Genomic DNA, 15,806 nt, shown 5'->3' on the forward strand with positions numbered 1-15,806 from the left:
ATCTACTACTTGACAGGGCGCACAGAGCTCTTGTGGCCCCCAAACCGGATGGCCCACCCAGGGACATTATTGTTAAACCCCACTACTTTACTACTAAGGAAGCACTCTTAAAAGTCACTAGAAGCATGGATTTGATCGAGATGGAGGGTCACCAAATACAAGTCTTCTCTGACATAACACCTTTTACTATTCAACGCAGGAGGACCCTTAAACCCCTATTGCAAATTTTGATTGCTCACAAGATTAAATAGATGGGCCTTTCCTTTGAAATTGATTTTTCAACTACAGGGGAAGACTTTCTCATTCTCATCTTTTGAAGAGGGGGAACAGATTCTCAGAGACCTAGATCTACTCCAAGCATCAGAGATACAGCCTGCTCCAGACAAAGAGGCGTCCACATCTTTGTACCCGCTGTGGCATAAGACCATGGTTGCGGGGAAACAAATTCAGAAAATATCTTGAATGTTTGAGCTGGACATATTCCTGTGTTACACACTCCTGTTTTCACTTGATACAAGTTCCTGGAGTTACAGTTCATTCTCCTTATGTGCTATGCAATTGGTTCACCTTTTGGACCTTTATGTACATTTTCTCATATGTGTTATAAGGATGGTTCATTTTTAGGACCTTACCAGTGGGACTGTGACATGATTAAACAACGGTGCTAGTCCATTTTATAGTAATTGCTAGAATGTGGGTTTAGGAAACATTTAGGAAAGGCGCTACATGCGAGCAGTATGTTGTAAATGCTGTATCTTTGCAATATACTGCAAAGCCTAATGTGCTATTTTCTATATTTACATAGATCGAAGGCAGCAGGCAGCTGATCCCCTCCGGAGCCAGGGACTGGGTGCTGGGCAACGTCGTGTGCCGCTGGCTACAATGGAATAAGGTGAGCCACTGCACCGACCACACAGCACTGTACTCCGCTACTGCACTGAGAGCACCATACACAGTGCTAACTGAGGACTCTGTACTCCACTACTCCACTGAGAACGCCATATACAACACTTACTGGGGGTATTGTACTTCTCTACCGCACTGAGAGCGCTCGGCACTAACTGAGGGAACTGTGCTCTGCTGGGACCCCTCCATGCCATTTCTCTACATTGGCCCTTAAAGGGTTGGTCACCAGATTTGCTCTTTTCAGGCCCAAAACTAGCCAATAATTCAGCATATAATGTGCTGACCCCGCGCAGGCTCTGGAGGTATAATCTGGTGAAGTGCTTAGTGTGCAGGTCCCTGCGCTGCACAGGTGAAGCTGATAAATGCAGGGGGCGCTCTTTTTGTAGCTGCAAGTTTCTGGGCACCTATTTCATGTCCTGAGGAAAGAACCCTTCACCCCCCTGCAGGTGAAGGACTCCTATATTTCTTTCCTATGTTGCAGCCCTATGATGCCATCCTATACTGTACAGGAGCTCCTGCATGGGGCAGGAAGACAGCCAGCTTCTGCCCCCTGTGATGTCTGCCAGTGTCAGGTGTGGGTAAGGGGTGTGAATGTCGTAGGTGTCCCCAGTCTAAGCTCCACTGTACTGGGATATTCAAGAGGCGGATCAGATGCAGGTGCTTGCTTTTCTCACCTTACTGATTTGCTAAAGAGTACGAGTCGCATTCATTGGTTCCTGGGGTTCAGCTCCAACATAGCAATGGTTGGTTAGCGTGTTGGGATGGGGTAGGTGGATAGGTAGATGGGTGCAGGCTGCAGGAACTGCTTGTGACATGTAAATGGAAGATTTTGGTTTTAGGGCAGTTTCAGCCACATGACCAGATGAGGAATCCCCAGCTAGGGATTATAAAATGCTGAAATGACTCTGGAAAAGAACCCTGAGCGCTTCCTCCACATCACATGGATTGTAAAGGAAGGAAATAGAAGATTGTTCCATACTAGAGAACATGAGACTGTGGGGGGAGGGGGGGATGCTATTGTAATAGCTTTGCATTCTAACTCTCTATCTTCTGCAGGTGGTACTGGTATCTCATCCCGCCAGTGAACAGCGACTGGCCATGAAGATGGTGGAAAAGAGATGTTTGCTGAGGAACAATCCCAACACTGCAACGGTAGAACTCCAGGCGCTGCAGATGACTAGAAGCAGCCCTTTCACAACCAACCTACATGGCGCCTTCCAGACAGAGGTAAGTGTCCTAATATCATCCACTTTTCATTTTCACAAAACCTGTGTGGTCATCATTCTGCTCCTACAACTTCCCCTTTATGTCAGAAGTCTTGCACATGGCACTCTGTGCTAACCAATATCTTTCTTTCCCGTTTTCATACAGAATCATCTATTCTACGTCATGGAATATTTGAGCAGAGGAGATCTTCGTAGCCTAATACGAACTTTTGCTCCATTCAAAGAGAGCGCTGTAAGGTAAGATTACTTGCTATAATCATTTAAGAGATAAAAATAGGGAAATTAATTGATTTTAGATACATCAGAAGAAAGAAAACTGCAGAATGATTGCAGAAATAACAAAGTCCTATGGCCGCAGGCACCCCCACATCCATAGTCAGATGTCAGCCGTTAAGCTGAGAAGATTGCTTAGTATGATTGGTCTGAGCAGAAGTCATAAATTCACCTTTTGTGACCTAAACCCAGGAGATGTCATTAAACATTCTAATGGATGTTCATATTTGTAAAGTCCAGATCATATCTAGACAAATTACAGAAGCTGAACATCTTTCTGAAGAAGAATGAATGATCATCTGGCTCAGCTATCAGATCACCTCAAACTTGTTAGCCAGTGCGTTCCCATGATTTTACCTGCTAGGAAAAGAATGCCCACATCCACCCCTCACCCCACTTTAGTATATCTTTAATGCAGAGTTGCTTTGTTATGTCTAAGCTGTAATTAGTCAGTGATGTTAACACTAACACTTAACATTCTTTGTTCTTCTTCAGATTCTACGCCGCAGAGATTTTGTGTGGCCTGCAGTACCTCCACTCCCTAGGGATTGTGCATAGGTAAGGACTTGGATAAATTCTTTGAAAACTTGATAATACTTCTTATTATGTTTATATTGCAATTTTTTTCTCTGCCCAATAACGGCCTATTTACTAACCTTCCTATTTGTTCCTCCCCTTCACAGAGATATAAAGCCAGCAAATATTCTCCTGGACAATGCCGGCCACATTAAAATCTCAGATTTTGGCCTGGCAGTGACTGGCGTCTTTGGAGCCAACAAAACTACTGGTCTAGCTGGAACACCCCGATTCATTGCTCCTGAGGTAAGTAATTCTGTACCCACCTTATGCTTCTGTTATTGAAGTATTTGTCCTGCTACACAAATATTGTTTTACTGATATTGTAATCAGCACCTAATGCAATGTAAACAATATTCTAACCTCTCCTTTTTCTTGCATTTATCTGCAGGTTTGCCTCAATATCCCATACAATACAAGTGTGGATTATTATTCATTCGGAGTCCTGGTTTATTTGATGGCAACTGGCAAATATCCGTTTTGCGATGAAAACGGAGACAGAAATGCGATATCAAGTCGCAATACCGTCCTTTGCCCACCCAGTATGTCGGATGACCTTAGAGACTTTATATTAAAGGTAAGTATACACAGAGATTCAGATGGGTGAGGGGAGAAATTGTAACAGAAAGAAATAGATTCCCAGACTGGAAACGTTGCAGCACTATTTGTCAGGATCCAGACTGGGCATGAGAAGCAGCAAGAAACATAAACCTCAACAACCACATCTGTGGGAAGAGCCAAACTTTAGAGATATAAAATCTGGTGTTCCCAAGAGATAAGAGGGGGACAACGGGATTTATGTAGACAACCAGCGGAACACCTAAAGCTGCAAAATTGTGTTCGGGTGGTAAAATGCCTAAAAAATGTTTTTTTTTTAAGTTAATCTTACTAAAACTGTGGTAAAATGTACCATATTTATTAGGGTACAGCATGTATTTCACAGAGTAGAAGAACAGCAGCTGTGAGAGTTATATATCAAAAAACAGGGCTTTTGCGTGGAGGAATTGTAGTTCTACAACTAACACTACTTTTTTGTTCATGTCTATATTATAGCTCCTTCAGGAACATCCATTGGAAAGGGAAAAAGCCGTCAGTAACATCAGGGAACATCCATTTTTCCGCCAAACAAACTGGGAGAAAGTGGAAGCCAGGGAAACAAAACCACCATACCAACTGAGGACTGTAAGTATTATCACCATTATGTTTACAACAAATGTTCCTTTCTGCCATGTGCATATTTCAGAGCCATCATGTGTTTTATATTATGAAATGTTTATTTGGCCATAACGGGGGGGGGGGGCTATCCCCTTGGTAATACCCACCTCACTTAAATGGGTTGTACATTCATATGAAATAGAAGCATCTTTATATATAAATTATTAACCCTATATTAACACATAATGTATTCTTGTATTCTCCACAGCCAATAGAACATCAAACAATTGAGGCAGAAGATCTGATAACACCAAAAGAACGATGGCCATGGTCCTTAGGTTCACTACAACAGGCCTTTAACAAATTTTCATTTATGAGTAAGGAGCTGAGGCTGGGAGCCTAATCTCCACCATCACCTTTGCCATCATGAAGCTCCCAACCTCTAATTATAAAACCAAATGCAAGGACCATCCGACGCCAGCTCTCCTTTATCATCCTATGATCAGCAGTCACCAGCTTTCCATCTACCATCTCCTCCACCATCATCCCTAACATCACAAAGCTCTCAAACACTCTCCATCGCCTCCACCATCACGAGGCTCTCCATCATTAGGTGATTTTATCAAATCAACCAGGTAAGAATCATACTAATGCTATATAAAGTGATATTATAGCCACCATTACAAATTTAATATGTATGCTATGCAGTAATATGTAACAGCAAATCTGGTGACCAACCCTTTAAGGGCCAATGTAGTGAGGGGACCATATTACATGACAAGAGACAGCCTGCAGGTACTACAAGAGACTGCCAGGTAATGAGAATGAAGCTATAAGAGACTGTCAAGTAATATCAGACTGCAGATAAAGCAAATCAGGCAATGTTACAAGAGATTGCTGGTAATACTGGACTACCATATCACAAGAGACTGACACATTATTAGAGTCTGCCATGTAACATGAGACAGCTATAATAAAGGTTACAAGAGACTGTCATGTAAGATGAGACAGCTCTACTTGATGACCCTATAACAAGAAACTGTTCATAAAACAACATTGCTTTATAGCGAGAGTAACACTACATCTCCTGTGACTGTCAAATTAACACAAGGCTGTCACATTATTAGAGAGTGATCTCACATTACAAGAGACTGACAAGTAACACCAAGAGTTACAAAAGTACAAGAGACTGCTACACCGAAGGAGCGTGACTCCATGTTACAAGAGACTGTCAATTACCATAGGACTGTCATATTATCAGAGAGCTGTGATTGCCAAGTAATGTCAGACTGCCATATCACAAGAGACTGTCAGGAGAAGCAAACCAGGCTGTGTTACAAGATAGCACCAGGTAATACAGGACTGGGATATTACAAGCGACTGTTACATAACACAAACCTGCAGTATTGACATGAGACAGCTATACTGCAAAAGCTTGATGCCAGGTTACAAGAGACTGTTATAAGGACCAGACTGGAGGAGAGCGATGCTGTGTCTGTCAGGTCAGACATATTACAAGAGACTGCTATATAACATGAAAGCGCTATACTGGAAGAGAGTGATGGTGAATTACAAGAGACTGTACGGTAACATCAATAAACAGAATGTCATACGGCCAGCATGAAACTCTTGGGGACAACCAACACAGAGCTGCCAATTACAAATGTGACTGTGGTCACCCAGACAGGTGAAATTATGGGATGGACGGGCCCCACATAGCCAAGGGCCCCAATGGATAGGGTATGCTGCCCAGTATGGAGCAGTCAGTGCTGTAGAGGAGTACAATGCCCCCCGTAAGTGCTGTATATGGTGCTCTCGTGCAGTAGTGGAGTACAGTGTCCTCCGTTAGCACTGTGTATGGTGCTCTCAGTGCAGTACAGTGTCCTCAGTTAGCGCTGTGTATACCGCTCTCAGAGCAGTAGCGGAGTACAGTTCTGTACGGTCGGTGCAGCGGCTCACCTTATTCCATTATAGCCAGCAGCACACGGGCGTTGCCCAGCTCGGAGTCCTCGATCCCGGTGGGGATAAGAAGGTTGGAGTTGACCAAGTCCCCTGCTGCTGTAGTCACAAATTGTGCCACAGGCTGCAGGGATAACATCTCACAGGGCTCGCGCTGACTGAAATAATTACTGCGCATGCGCCTCACTTCATAGACGAGCTGGTGTCCTCTGACATAATCCTACTTTGGGAATGTGTACTACCACCTTATTGGGCGTGTACAACTACGTCACAACCATATTTTTTTCTCTGACTGATCTATGTTTTTCTATGGGCTTCTGCTTCAGTGTGAGCTCTCCGTGTTCTATGGACTCGCTTGTGCTGCTCCCCGCCCACTATGCACTGTGAAATAATCCTATCCTTCCTATACCAGTAGTATGAGATCTGTGTCCATGCTGCTGCCATTTCCCCCATTGTATAACCCTAGAGCTGATCATAAACTTAAATTCAGCTCCCTAAGATCTCACTGAGCATGTCTGATATCGCCATCTTTCTTCTTTCACTAACAGAAAAGCCTGTTTTCATGCCTAAGATTCATGGCGTTGCGTATCCCATTCAGTTTTTACTGCCACGGCACTAATGACAGAAGGGGAGGGAGTTTGCCTTTTTATGTTTACAACCAAATTGGAAAAAGAAAAACAAAACAAAATGTTATCTACCCTTCTATATAAAATAAAAAAATGTGATGATTGGCTATTTCAAGACCAGGGTATCCAAATGGGGGTTGCATATTAGGGACTCCTGGGGCCACTTCCTTGTCATTGAGCAGCAGGGTACGTATATATTCTGTGGTGCCTCAAAAATAGTTTACCCAATTGTCACAGGGTGGTTTTTTTTGATGGGCAGAGTTTTTTATGTTTTGACGATGCCTTAGAGATGAAATTTTTAGTTACACCCACTTGCACCTAATTTTTGGTTTTCTACCTCTCCCCGTTCCAGAGAAATTGAGGTTCAAAGTTGGGAAGTGGATGGGGTAGAGTAGGATGACATTTATAGTTTTGTGACAGTTAGGTAATAATTTAGGGGTTGCACCTCTTTTCTATGGTAAGTCGCCCCAGGGTTCCATCATTTGTATGTTAAATTTCAGGCTTTTAGACACACTTACTTTTAAAACAGCAACCCTGATGTTAAATTTTCACTAGTTTTTTTAATTATGACCCTCATATTTTGAACGTTTTTAAAATTGGGGAGATGGAATTGGGGGTACTGCTAGCTATGAGGGTCCCCTGTGTACCATGAAAATTTCAAATATGTAGGACTTACTGTTTAGGAGATATGGACGTTTGTATTGGGAGAGATGTAGGGCTGCAGAACACAACATGCAGCATTCAAACACAGATGTGAAACTTTCCTGCCAATGACGTCATTAAACACGCCCGGTTGTACACACCATTTAGAATTTTACACCCCATTTGTTAGATTAGATTTATTTCACTGGTAGTTTTATTTGATAGAACAGACAACAAAGACTCGAGTGGGCCAAATTAGTGACACCCCCAACCTCACAAAAATAGACTCTGTCCAGTCTGACTCTGTGATGCGCCAATTTACTGTAAAATATCGTACACAGATCTGCCAAATCTTTAGACCAATCGATCTATCACTGAACAAAGCACAAAATTGTTGTCAGATCTGCTGGGGGCCCCCAGACCTGAGAGTTATCACTGAATTAGGAGAGATCTCCGACACCTGTTCCTTATGGGAGATTTCCCTCTGCCTTGGGGAGGTTTCCTCTCATTTCCTGTGGTGTCCCCAGCTCATGTGAATGGATCAGCCATGCCAGGAGTGATGTGAGGGGGCAGCCAGGGCCGGACTTTTCACAAGGCCATACCCTATAAAACAGGATTGTATGACTCCTGGTGCATATTCAGTGGAACACAAGGGAGTCTTGATTCTGGCACTTGGTAAATATGTAGATAAAAAGGTGTTAGGACACATAAAACATGGTCTTTGAACGTTGCCCAAAACAAAAGATTTACTGCTGTCATTTCTTAAATAATGTATGCTCGAGTGGGCCTTCATTATGCTTACCTTTTATCTAAGGTCCATTTGAAACTACTTATCTGCAATCTCCTCTTCGACCTCCACTTCCAACTCCTCCCTTGACTCGTGTGCTTCAATTTTTTCCTCCAGGGACACTTTGCCTTGGAGACCCAGCACCTCCCATTCAGCAGCATCTGTTCACCACCAGCAACAACCTGCAATTTGCTATTTCGGTGCACAATTCAGACATTGCCACGCAGTCCTGAGGTTGTGAAGCCTGGGTTCCCTCACCCACATGGGCGTAAATATTCTAAGTGCCCTGCGGGAGCAGGAGGTCATATGGCTAACCCCCAACAGACGGCAGCCAGGCAAGGTCGGGTGTGACAACGGGGCAATCTGCTGGCAGCCCTGCGTTGTGGGAAACTCACAAACGTACCTTGCCCGGGTCACGTCATGAACCTGATAGTACAGTGCTTCCTTAGGAATTACCCAGGCCTCCAGCCGCTGTTGCTGAAGGCCAGAAAATTGTCAGCGCGTTGGTCGTACACAGCCAGTGCCACATTGGTGGATTTACAGCAAAATCTCAATTCTGTCGGTGCACCGGTTAATTTGTGATGTGGCCACTGGAATTCCACCTTTTACATTTTGCTGCAGCTGGCAGAGCAACAGAAAGTGGTGGTAAATTACGTGGCAGAGTTTGTTCATTTCAGACGTATACCTACATTACCTTTCTTCAGCCCTGCAGAGTGGCTGTAAATTGAGGACTTGTGCACTGTATTGTCACCTTTTAAAGAGGCCACCAGGATGATCAGCAGAGATCAGGCCTGTGTCAGTGACACCATCCCCATCATATGCCTGCTGGAACTGATGATGGTGGATCTCGGACACAACAAAGAGTGGACGCTGCAGCAAGAGAGGACTTTTCAAACATCATCTCGGACATGCGTGTCGACTAGGCATAGTGTACCGCAAATCCAGAAAGAGGAGGAGGTAAAAGAGGATGAGGAGGACATTGTAGGCATGGGAGAAGGGGAGGAAGGGGCAGAGGAGGATATTGAGGGTACATGGCAACCATCCACCCAAACACAAGGGGGCATGTTCCGTGGATGGCAAGACCAGGTGCAGGAGGAGGACGATGACCCTGTGCTGCTGTTCGACCCATACTCCTGCAGAGTTACCTCAGCTGTGGGAACTTTGAGCCACATGACAGCCTTCATGCAGGAGTGCATAGCCAAAGATCTGCGCATACAACACATAAAAACAAAGACTGACAACTATTGGATTGCTACTGTGAGATTGAGAAAACAGCACGTGTTCAATGTTTGTAATTAAATATAGGACTACTGTCATTCTGCATTTTAGCCACAAGATGCCGCTGTTTCTTAACACAGCTAAACAGGTTGCCAGTTTTTTTTATAGTGAGAGGAAGTGTGGTTGTTCTGAAAGAAAGAGAGGAAGCAGGAAGCAGGAGAGCAGACATCTTGCAAGGACTGTGGAGAAACAGAATCCGCTCGCATCCAAGTGTCAGCGCATCTGAGAGTCTCAGGAGCTGTGGCTGAGTGAGGCTGGCCACCGCCCAAGGCAGATCCTGTCCAGAGGGAAGAGGATTGTTCTCCAGAAAGGCTGAAAGGAGCTGAGGAACGGAGCGCTGTCTGTCTTGCAGGACCTCATGTTTGCTGAAGAGACTTGTTGCTGCTGTTCAGTTTAAAGATATCATTGGATCTAGAACAAGACCCGGGTCAGTAAAATCGTGCACGCACCGCATTATAGGATTGGCCCCTTAAATACCAGAGACTAAGATTAGACCTGCAGTAGTTAGTAAGTTAGGGTCTATGTGTGTGGCAGGTCATAATAACCAATTTTGAAAAGGGCGCTGTGCTGTCCTCTGGGATGAGTGTATGTAATGTATTTTCTTTGTGTTATTGTTTGGAGTTTTGTTTATTGTGATATTACGCAGTAAAGTACATTCTGTTTTATATAAACTGGTGTCAGTGCTGATTTTCCTGTTTGTGACTTCGCTGTATCCTAGAAAGCCCCCGGTACACAGCTTACACTACATTAATTGATCCACGTTACAAGTAGTGTTGGTCGAATAGCTCACTATTCAATTCGGCAGCTATTCGGCCGAATATAGCAAAAAAATTCGGGTGGTCGAACATCGAATTCGAATCCCATTAAAGTCAATGGGAGAAAAATTCGGGTTTGTTTCAGCACTGCGTAGAGCTTCTACAGCCTCCAAACAGGTGTAAAAAGATACATTAGAAAATGATACATTATAAAAGGATACATAACACTATTCCATATCCCTGTGCTTCACATGAATATTAAAGTGCACCTATCAAATCAATTTTAGGCTAAAGCTAGGTACACACTTCCAATAATTATTGTTAGAAAATGAACGATTACGACCGATCAACGATTATGCACGATTATACTTGAACAATCATATTGTGCACAATTCTGTACATGCTGTAACAATATGATCGTTCATATATAATCCACCAACACACGCTAGATACAATGAACGATGCAGGGAGGGACATGTAAAGGAGAAAGTGTACCGCAGAAACATGCACAATCACTGAACGTCACGATACTGTACACACGATAGATAGTGAAAGATCGTCAGCCAATCAGATCCACTGTGGCGGTCGTTCATTTCCAACAACAATCCTCGTTCGTCGGTGTCCTTGGTCCCTTTTTTTGGCCAATCGGTTGTTCATCAGTCGTTTCTAACGATAATTATTAGACGTGTGTATGCAGCTTTAGTCTACACAGACAGGAGAAAGGAGGATTCAGTTGCCACTTATAATGGGCAATCTCTGTGGTGGATAAAAATAAGAGGTGCCATTTGGGAGGCTTTGTAGTAAGAATACAGGTGGGGTACTCCATTTAACTTAGCCCAACTTACTCCATTTAAACAAGACCTCCATTTAACTTAGCTCAAAAAAGTATATGTTTAGCAATGCGAGGGAGACCAGCTTTCCATATAAAACGCAACACCTTTTTTTAAAGAGTAACAGTATAGGAAGTACTTTTATAAAATATAGGTTTTGGGGCAGGAAAGTCATCTTAACAGCATTGATACAACCAAACCATGAGAGATCTGGTTCATCCCAAGATCTCAAGAGTACACACAATGACCTATCAAAGGTATATAGTTAGCCCTAAAAAGTGCATTATTGTCGGCAACAATCTGCATCCCTAAATATGGAAGTTCCTTAATCCAGGTATAAGGAAAATTGGCCCGAATTGTAGCTAATTCTGTTGGTTGTAGGAAAATGTTCAATGCTAAAGATTTTGATGGGTTTAAGCCCGACAGCAGTTCAAACCCTGTTATTACCTTTACCAGCAACAATAAAATCACATGAGGTGATGTTATATAGCAAAATATCATCTGCGAATAATGACATTTTATGTGTATATTGAGGAGTGTGAAATCCACAGATTTGATAAATGCTGCGAGAGGTTCTAATGCCAACACAAAAAGAAAGGGGGATAGGGGACACCCCTGCCTAGTACCCCAAACAATATTAAAAGATTTTGAAGTATATCCATAATAGTTCACAGTGGCCATTGGATTAGAGTATATAGCTCTGATCCATGCTCCAAACCTTGTACCTATATTCCATCTTTGCAAAGCCGAATTCAAATATGTCCAGGATATCGAATCAAAGGTCTTGTTCATGTCAGGAGATAAAAGCATAAGCCTTTGATTGGATTTCTTGGCTAGGCAATTGAGTAGAACTGTAGGCTGAATGTTATCTGAGGCCTGGTGGCCAGGCACAAAGCCTATCTGATCTTTACTGATCAATGAATGTAGAAATGTATTCAACGTGGAGGCAAGCATTTTTGCTAAAACATTTAGATCTATATTAAGCAAAGATATTGGCCTGTAATTTGACCAATCTAGATGGTCTTTATAGGGATCATTAAAACTTGCACCTGTAACATGCCAGTACTGGGGGGGGGCTTGAAGATTTAAAATAGTTAAACAGAGTTGCTAAATGGGGGGCAAGGGAGTCTGCCATCTTTTTATAAAAAGGTGCTGAAAACCAGTCTGGACCTCCTTTTTTGTCAATTTTGTAAGATTTAATCGCAGTTAAAACTTCCAAAGTAGAAATATCTGAACCATAACTAGGGGCCTGGTCTGCTGTTAGGACAGGAAGAGGATGCACTATATAATTTAGCTAGTTGAGAACTGAATTCCTCAGAATTAGAGGTCTGAACATGATTCCTAGTACGTAAAGTGAATGCTGATCAATGCTTGGGGATTTGTCTGTTTATTTTATACCAATCTTATAATTGTTAACGTAAAATATTTATTGTGTCCACTGAGTGGTACGCTCTGCAGCATCTGCTAAACATAGTATAAGCCTGTTTTGGCTTGGAGGAAGAGTTTACTATTACGTTCTGTGGGATGTCGCTTGAGAATATAGTGAATGATAGTTATGGGGGTGAGAAAACAATGTGAAATCTTTCGCCAAAGGATGACATTCTCGCTATACAACTGATACACCCAAATTATTTAGGAGCAAAGTGAAACTAGACAGATCTTGTTTGGAGAAGAAACTATCTGGTGTAGATTTGTCCAGTTTGGGATTTAAAATCATATTAGAGTCACCGCACATGATAACACTGCCTTGAGCATGTTCTTTTAATATAGCAATCAGATGAGAAAAGAAAGGCAATTGTTTAGTGTTGGGGGCATACTAAGTACAAATTGTCACCTTAGTATCCATAATGGAGCCCACCAATACCAAATAACATCTTTGCGGGTCAGAAATTTGTGACAAATAAAAGGCATCTTTTTGTGTATTGCGATTAAAACACCACATTTCTTGACGTTTCAGGCGTTAGCCTGGTAAAATTGGAAATAGGTAGTGTGTAACTATTTCAGTGGAGAGGAGGCGGAAAGGCGAGTCTCCTGTAAGCATGCAATATTAATTTTATGGGTTTTTAGGTACCGGAAGAGTTCATGTCTTGTACATTTAAAATCAGAGGTTTTAACACCATCTAGGACCTTTACCTAAAAGATAATAATTCCAAGGCAGAGGCATGTTAACAGGACGTACAAAAGAAAGACAGAAAATAAAGAGCAAGAAAGGAAAAAACAAGACAAAAAAAACAATCCACAATGTGTAAAGACAAAAAATTCTTAAGCACCAGCTCAATTTGCAAAAAAAACATGAAAGGGAAAGCACCGCAGTGCATCACAGTTGACACTTGGTACCCAAAAAAAAGGGGGACCAACCTCACAAAGGTCAACAAAAACAAGGGGGAACAGGTGTCACCTCGTGCAGAGGTAACAAGGCACTGACCATCCCACCATGGGGAGTTAAAAATCTTACATATACATAACATCAACTGAGATAACGTGTTAATAAAAAGCACACGTTCAAAGTATAACATAAACTTTACAGCATAATGAAATAAATATATACCAAAGGATACCGGAAGAGAACTATGACTGTAAGCAGGACCAGTGGCAAGAAAAAGAAAAAAAAGCTATGTTAGCTTAAAAAAAAATTCAAAGTTATGTCAGCTATCAGCCGTCTTGCGGACAGATTGTGATTGGAGACGTCCCAAAGCCTTGGAGCGTGCCACTTCTGAAGAATTGGATTTTTTCCCTAGTGATCCAAGGAAACTTCATGTAGAGGTAACCCTTGTGACCCACGAGATGTTTGGGATCCAGCAGCCACCAGATATAGGTGTAAGTCCATCAGACATTTTCGCAATTCCGCTGCAGTGACCACAGAGTAGGGTTTATTGTGGTAAGTGAAGAGCAATTTAAATGGAAAGCCCCATCTGTACAGCACATTAATATCCTGAAGGATCTTGAGATAGGGTTTCAAAACTCTGTGCTTTTGTATAGTGGACTATGAGAGATCCGCAAAAATCTGGTAAGAAAAATCTTGAAAAACAAGAGAATCTTTGGCACGAGATGCTTCCAGGATCAGTTCCTTAGTACAATGGTAGTGGAACTTTATAACAACGTCCCGAGGAGGACCATCTATAGGTTTACAAGATAAGGCCCTATGGACCCTGTCCATTTTAAGACGATCAGGGGGCACATCAGGTAATAAATCGCTCAATAATGCAGTAACAAAACCTTGAAGATCTACAACATATTTTGGAATACCTCTGATCCTCAAATGATCTCTTCTGGCTCTGTTCTCAGCATCTTCTAGCTGATCCCGCAGATTTTGCAATTCTGTTTGTACAGTATCCAAATCCTTTTCATGCCCCTCCAAAACTGTGGTCACTTCATCTAACCGATCTTCTAATACTGCAATGCGGCCTCCAGCTCTTTAATTTCCTTCACTAAGGCAGTTGAAAGTTTCTTATTTGCTAGAGAGATTTCATCTTTCATAATCTCCTTTATTTTAGTAAGCCATCGCTCACCTAGTTCAGGATCTGCAGGGGAGAGGTCTGAGGGAAACTGCTGCAGACTGCTGTCAGATGGGTTTAGATTGTCCAAGGGATCTCTAGCTGAGTCATCCAAGCCAGGAGTCTCGGGCACCATCTTGGATTGCAGGCTGTGGTACCTATGAGGTGCTTGGATCGCTTTTTTCGCTGATTTGCCCAACTGACCCATAACCACAAATAAGTCTGGGGCTAGTCAGGAACGAGGAGAGTTGAGTATCCCAGCTGTAGCTCACGGGATCAAGTCAGTCAGTGTGCCTGAGATGTGCGGAGCCGGATCACTGTACATCTATACAGGTCCGCTGCACGCATGCACCCCCCTCTTTCTACCTTGTTTGATAGATAGCAAGTTGGATCAGAATGAAATATCTGTATTTTTTATAGAGAAATACAGAATTTTTTCTGGCTTTGGGTTAATAACATTTTAAATGTCACCTATTCATCTACCTTATGCTGCATGCCATCTTAATACAATAATTTCTAAGCCACTGATCATAAAACTGTGTACTGTTGCACTGCATTAGCTTGATGCCTAGGGCTTCGTTGCTTTGCATTATAGCAGCACATCCATTTAAATGAGATGTCTAAACACCAGAGAAAACGTGGATTCATTTTTTTTTTTTGTAACATTATACACAGTTTTGCATTACAGTTTTTTACTTGAATTAGTGTGTTGTGGTATGCTGAAATGAACATTTGTTTAGAATAACATTACATTGCACTAAGGCACATATCTTGTACAGCAGTAACCTGTGTATTAATGCAACACGATAGTGTGAATAGGCCCTAAAAAGAGTAAGCAGCAATAAAAGTCAGTGAGACATTCCAGGTCACTACATACATAAAGGTACATAAGGCCATTCTTGTAGGTAAATGTAGATAATAGAACTTGCACAGGATATAGAATTTATAAATTCCTTTAATACAGACATTGGCCCTGATTCATCAAGCAGAATCGGATGATTGCTCGCGCATTCGTATTCGCGATCCGAAATCGTACGCCGTTGCGCTATTCAGCAACTGAAAAAACTCGCGCACGGAGCCGCGCATCTCCGGCAGCTTTACACTGGCGAGTTTGCATTAAAAGTCACTGTTCCCCTAAAAAATCATTCTTTCTAATGGCACACATATTACCCTTAGCCCTAAAGAAAAATTTTTGCGCTGTTGAAATGTTTTAAACATTTATGTGCGCTAAGAAAAAAGCATATTTTTAAATCACTTATTTCTTTCCTGTTAGGCAAGAGTTAACCGAATTCAACTCCT

The 15,806-nt window shown here is 42.4% G+C and overlaps 1 protein-coding gene across 1 annotated transcript; it reads left to right on the forward strand.

Moving 5' to 3' along the window:
- The first annotated feature begins 1,966 nt into the window (after window positions 1-1,966).
- On the forward strand, window positions 1,967-4,849 carry LOC140332887 (protein kinase C delta type-like). The gene is made up of 7 exons (XM_072414131.1): window positions 1,967-2,133; window positions 2,278-2,369; window positions 2,901-2,963; window positions 3,089-3,227; window positions 3,373-3,558; window positions 4,035-4,163; window positions 4,405-4,849. The coding sequence occupies exons 1-7, from the start codon at window positions 2,005-2,007 to the stop codon at window positions 4,537-4,539; spliced, it is 873 nt and encodes a 290-aa protein (XP_072270232.1). The 5' UTR covers window positions 1,967-2,004; the 3' UTR covers window positions 4,540-4,849.
- The last annotated feature ends 10,957 nt before the right edge of the window (window positions 4,850-15,806 follow it).

Source organism: Pyxicephalus adspersus, chromosome 1 (genome assembly GCF_032062135.1).
Source record: "Pyxicephalus adspersus chromosome 1, UCB_Pads_2.0, whole genome shotgun sequence".
NCBI lineage: Eukaryota > Metazoa > Chordata > Amphibia > Anura > Pyxicephalidae > Pyxicephalus > Pyxicephalus adspersus.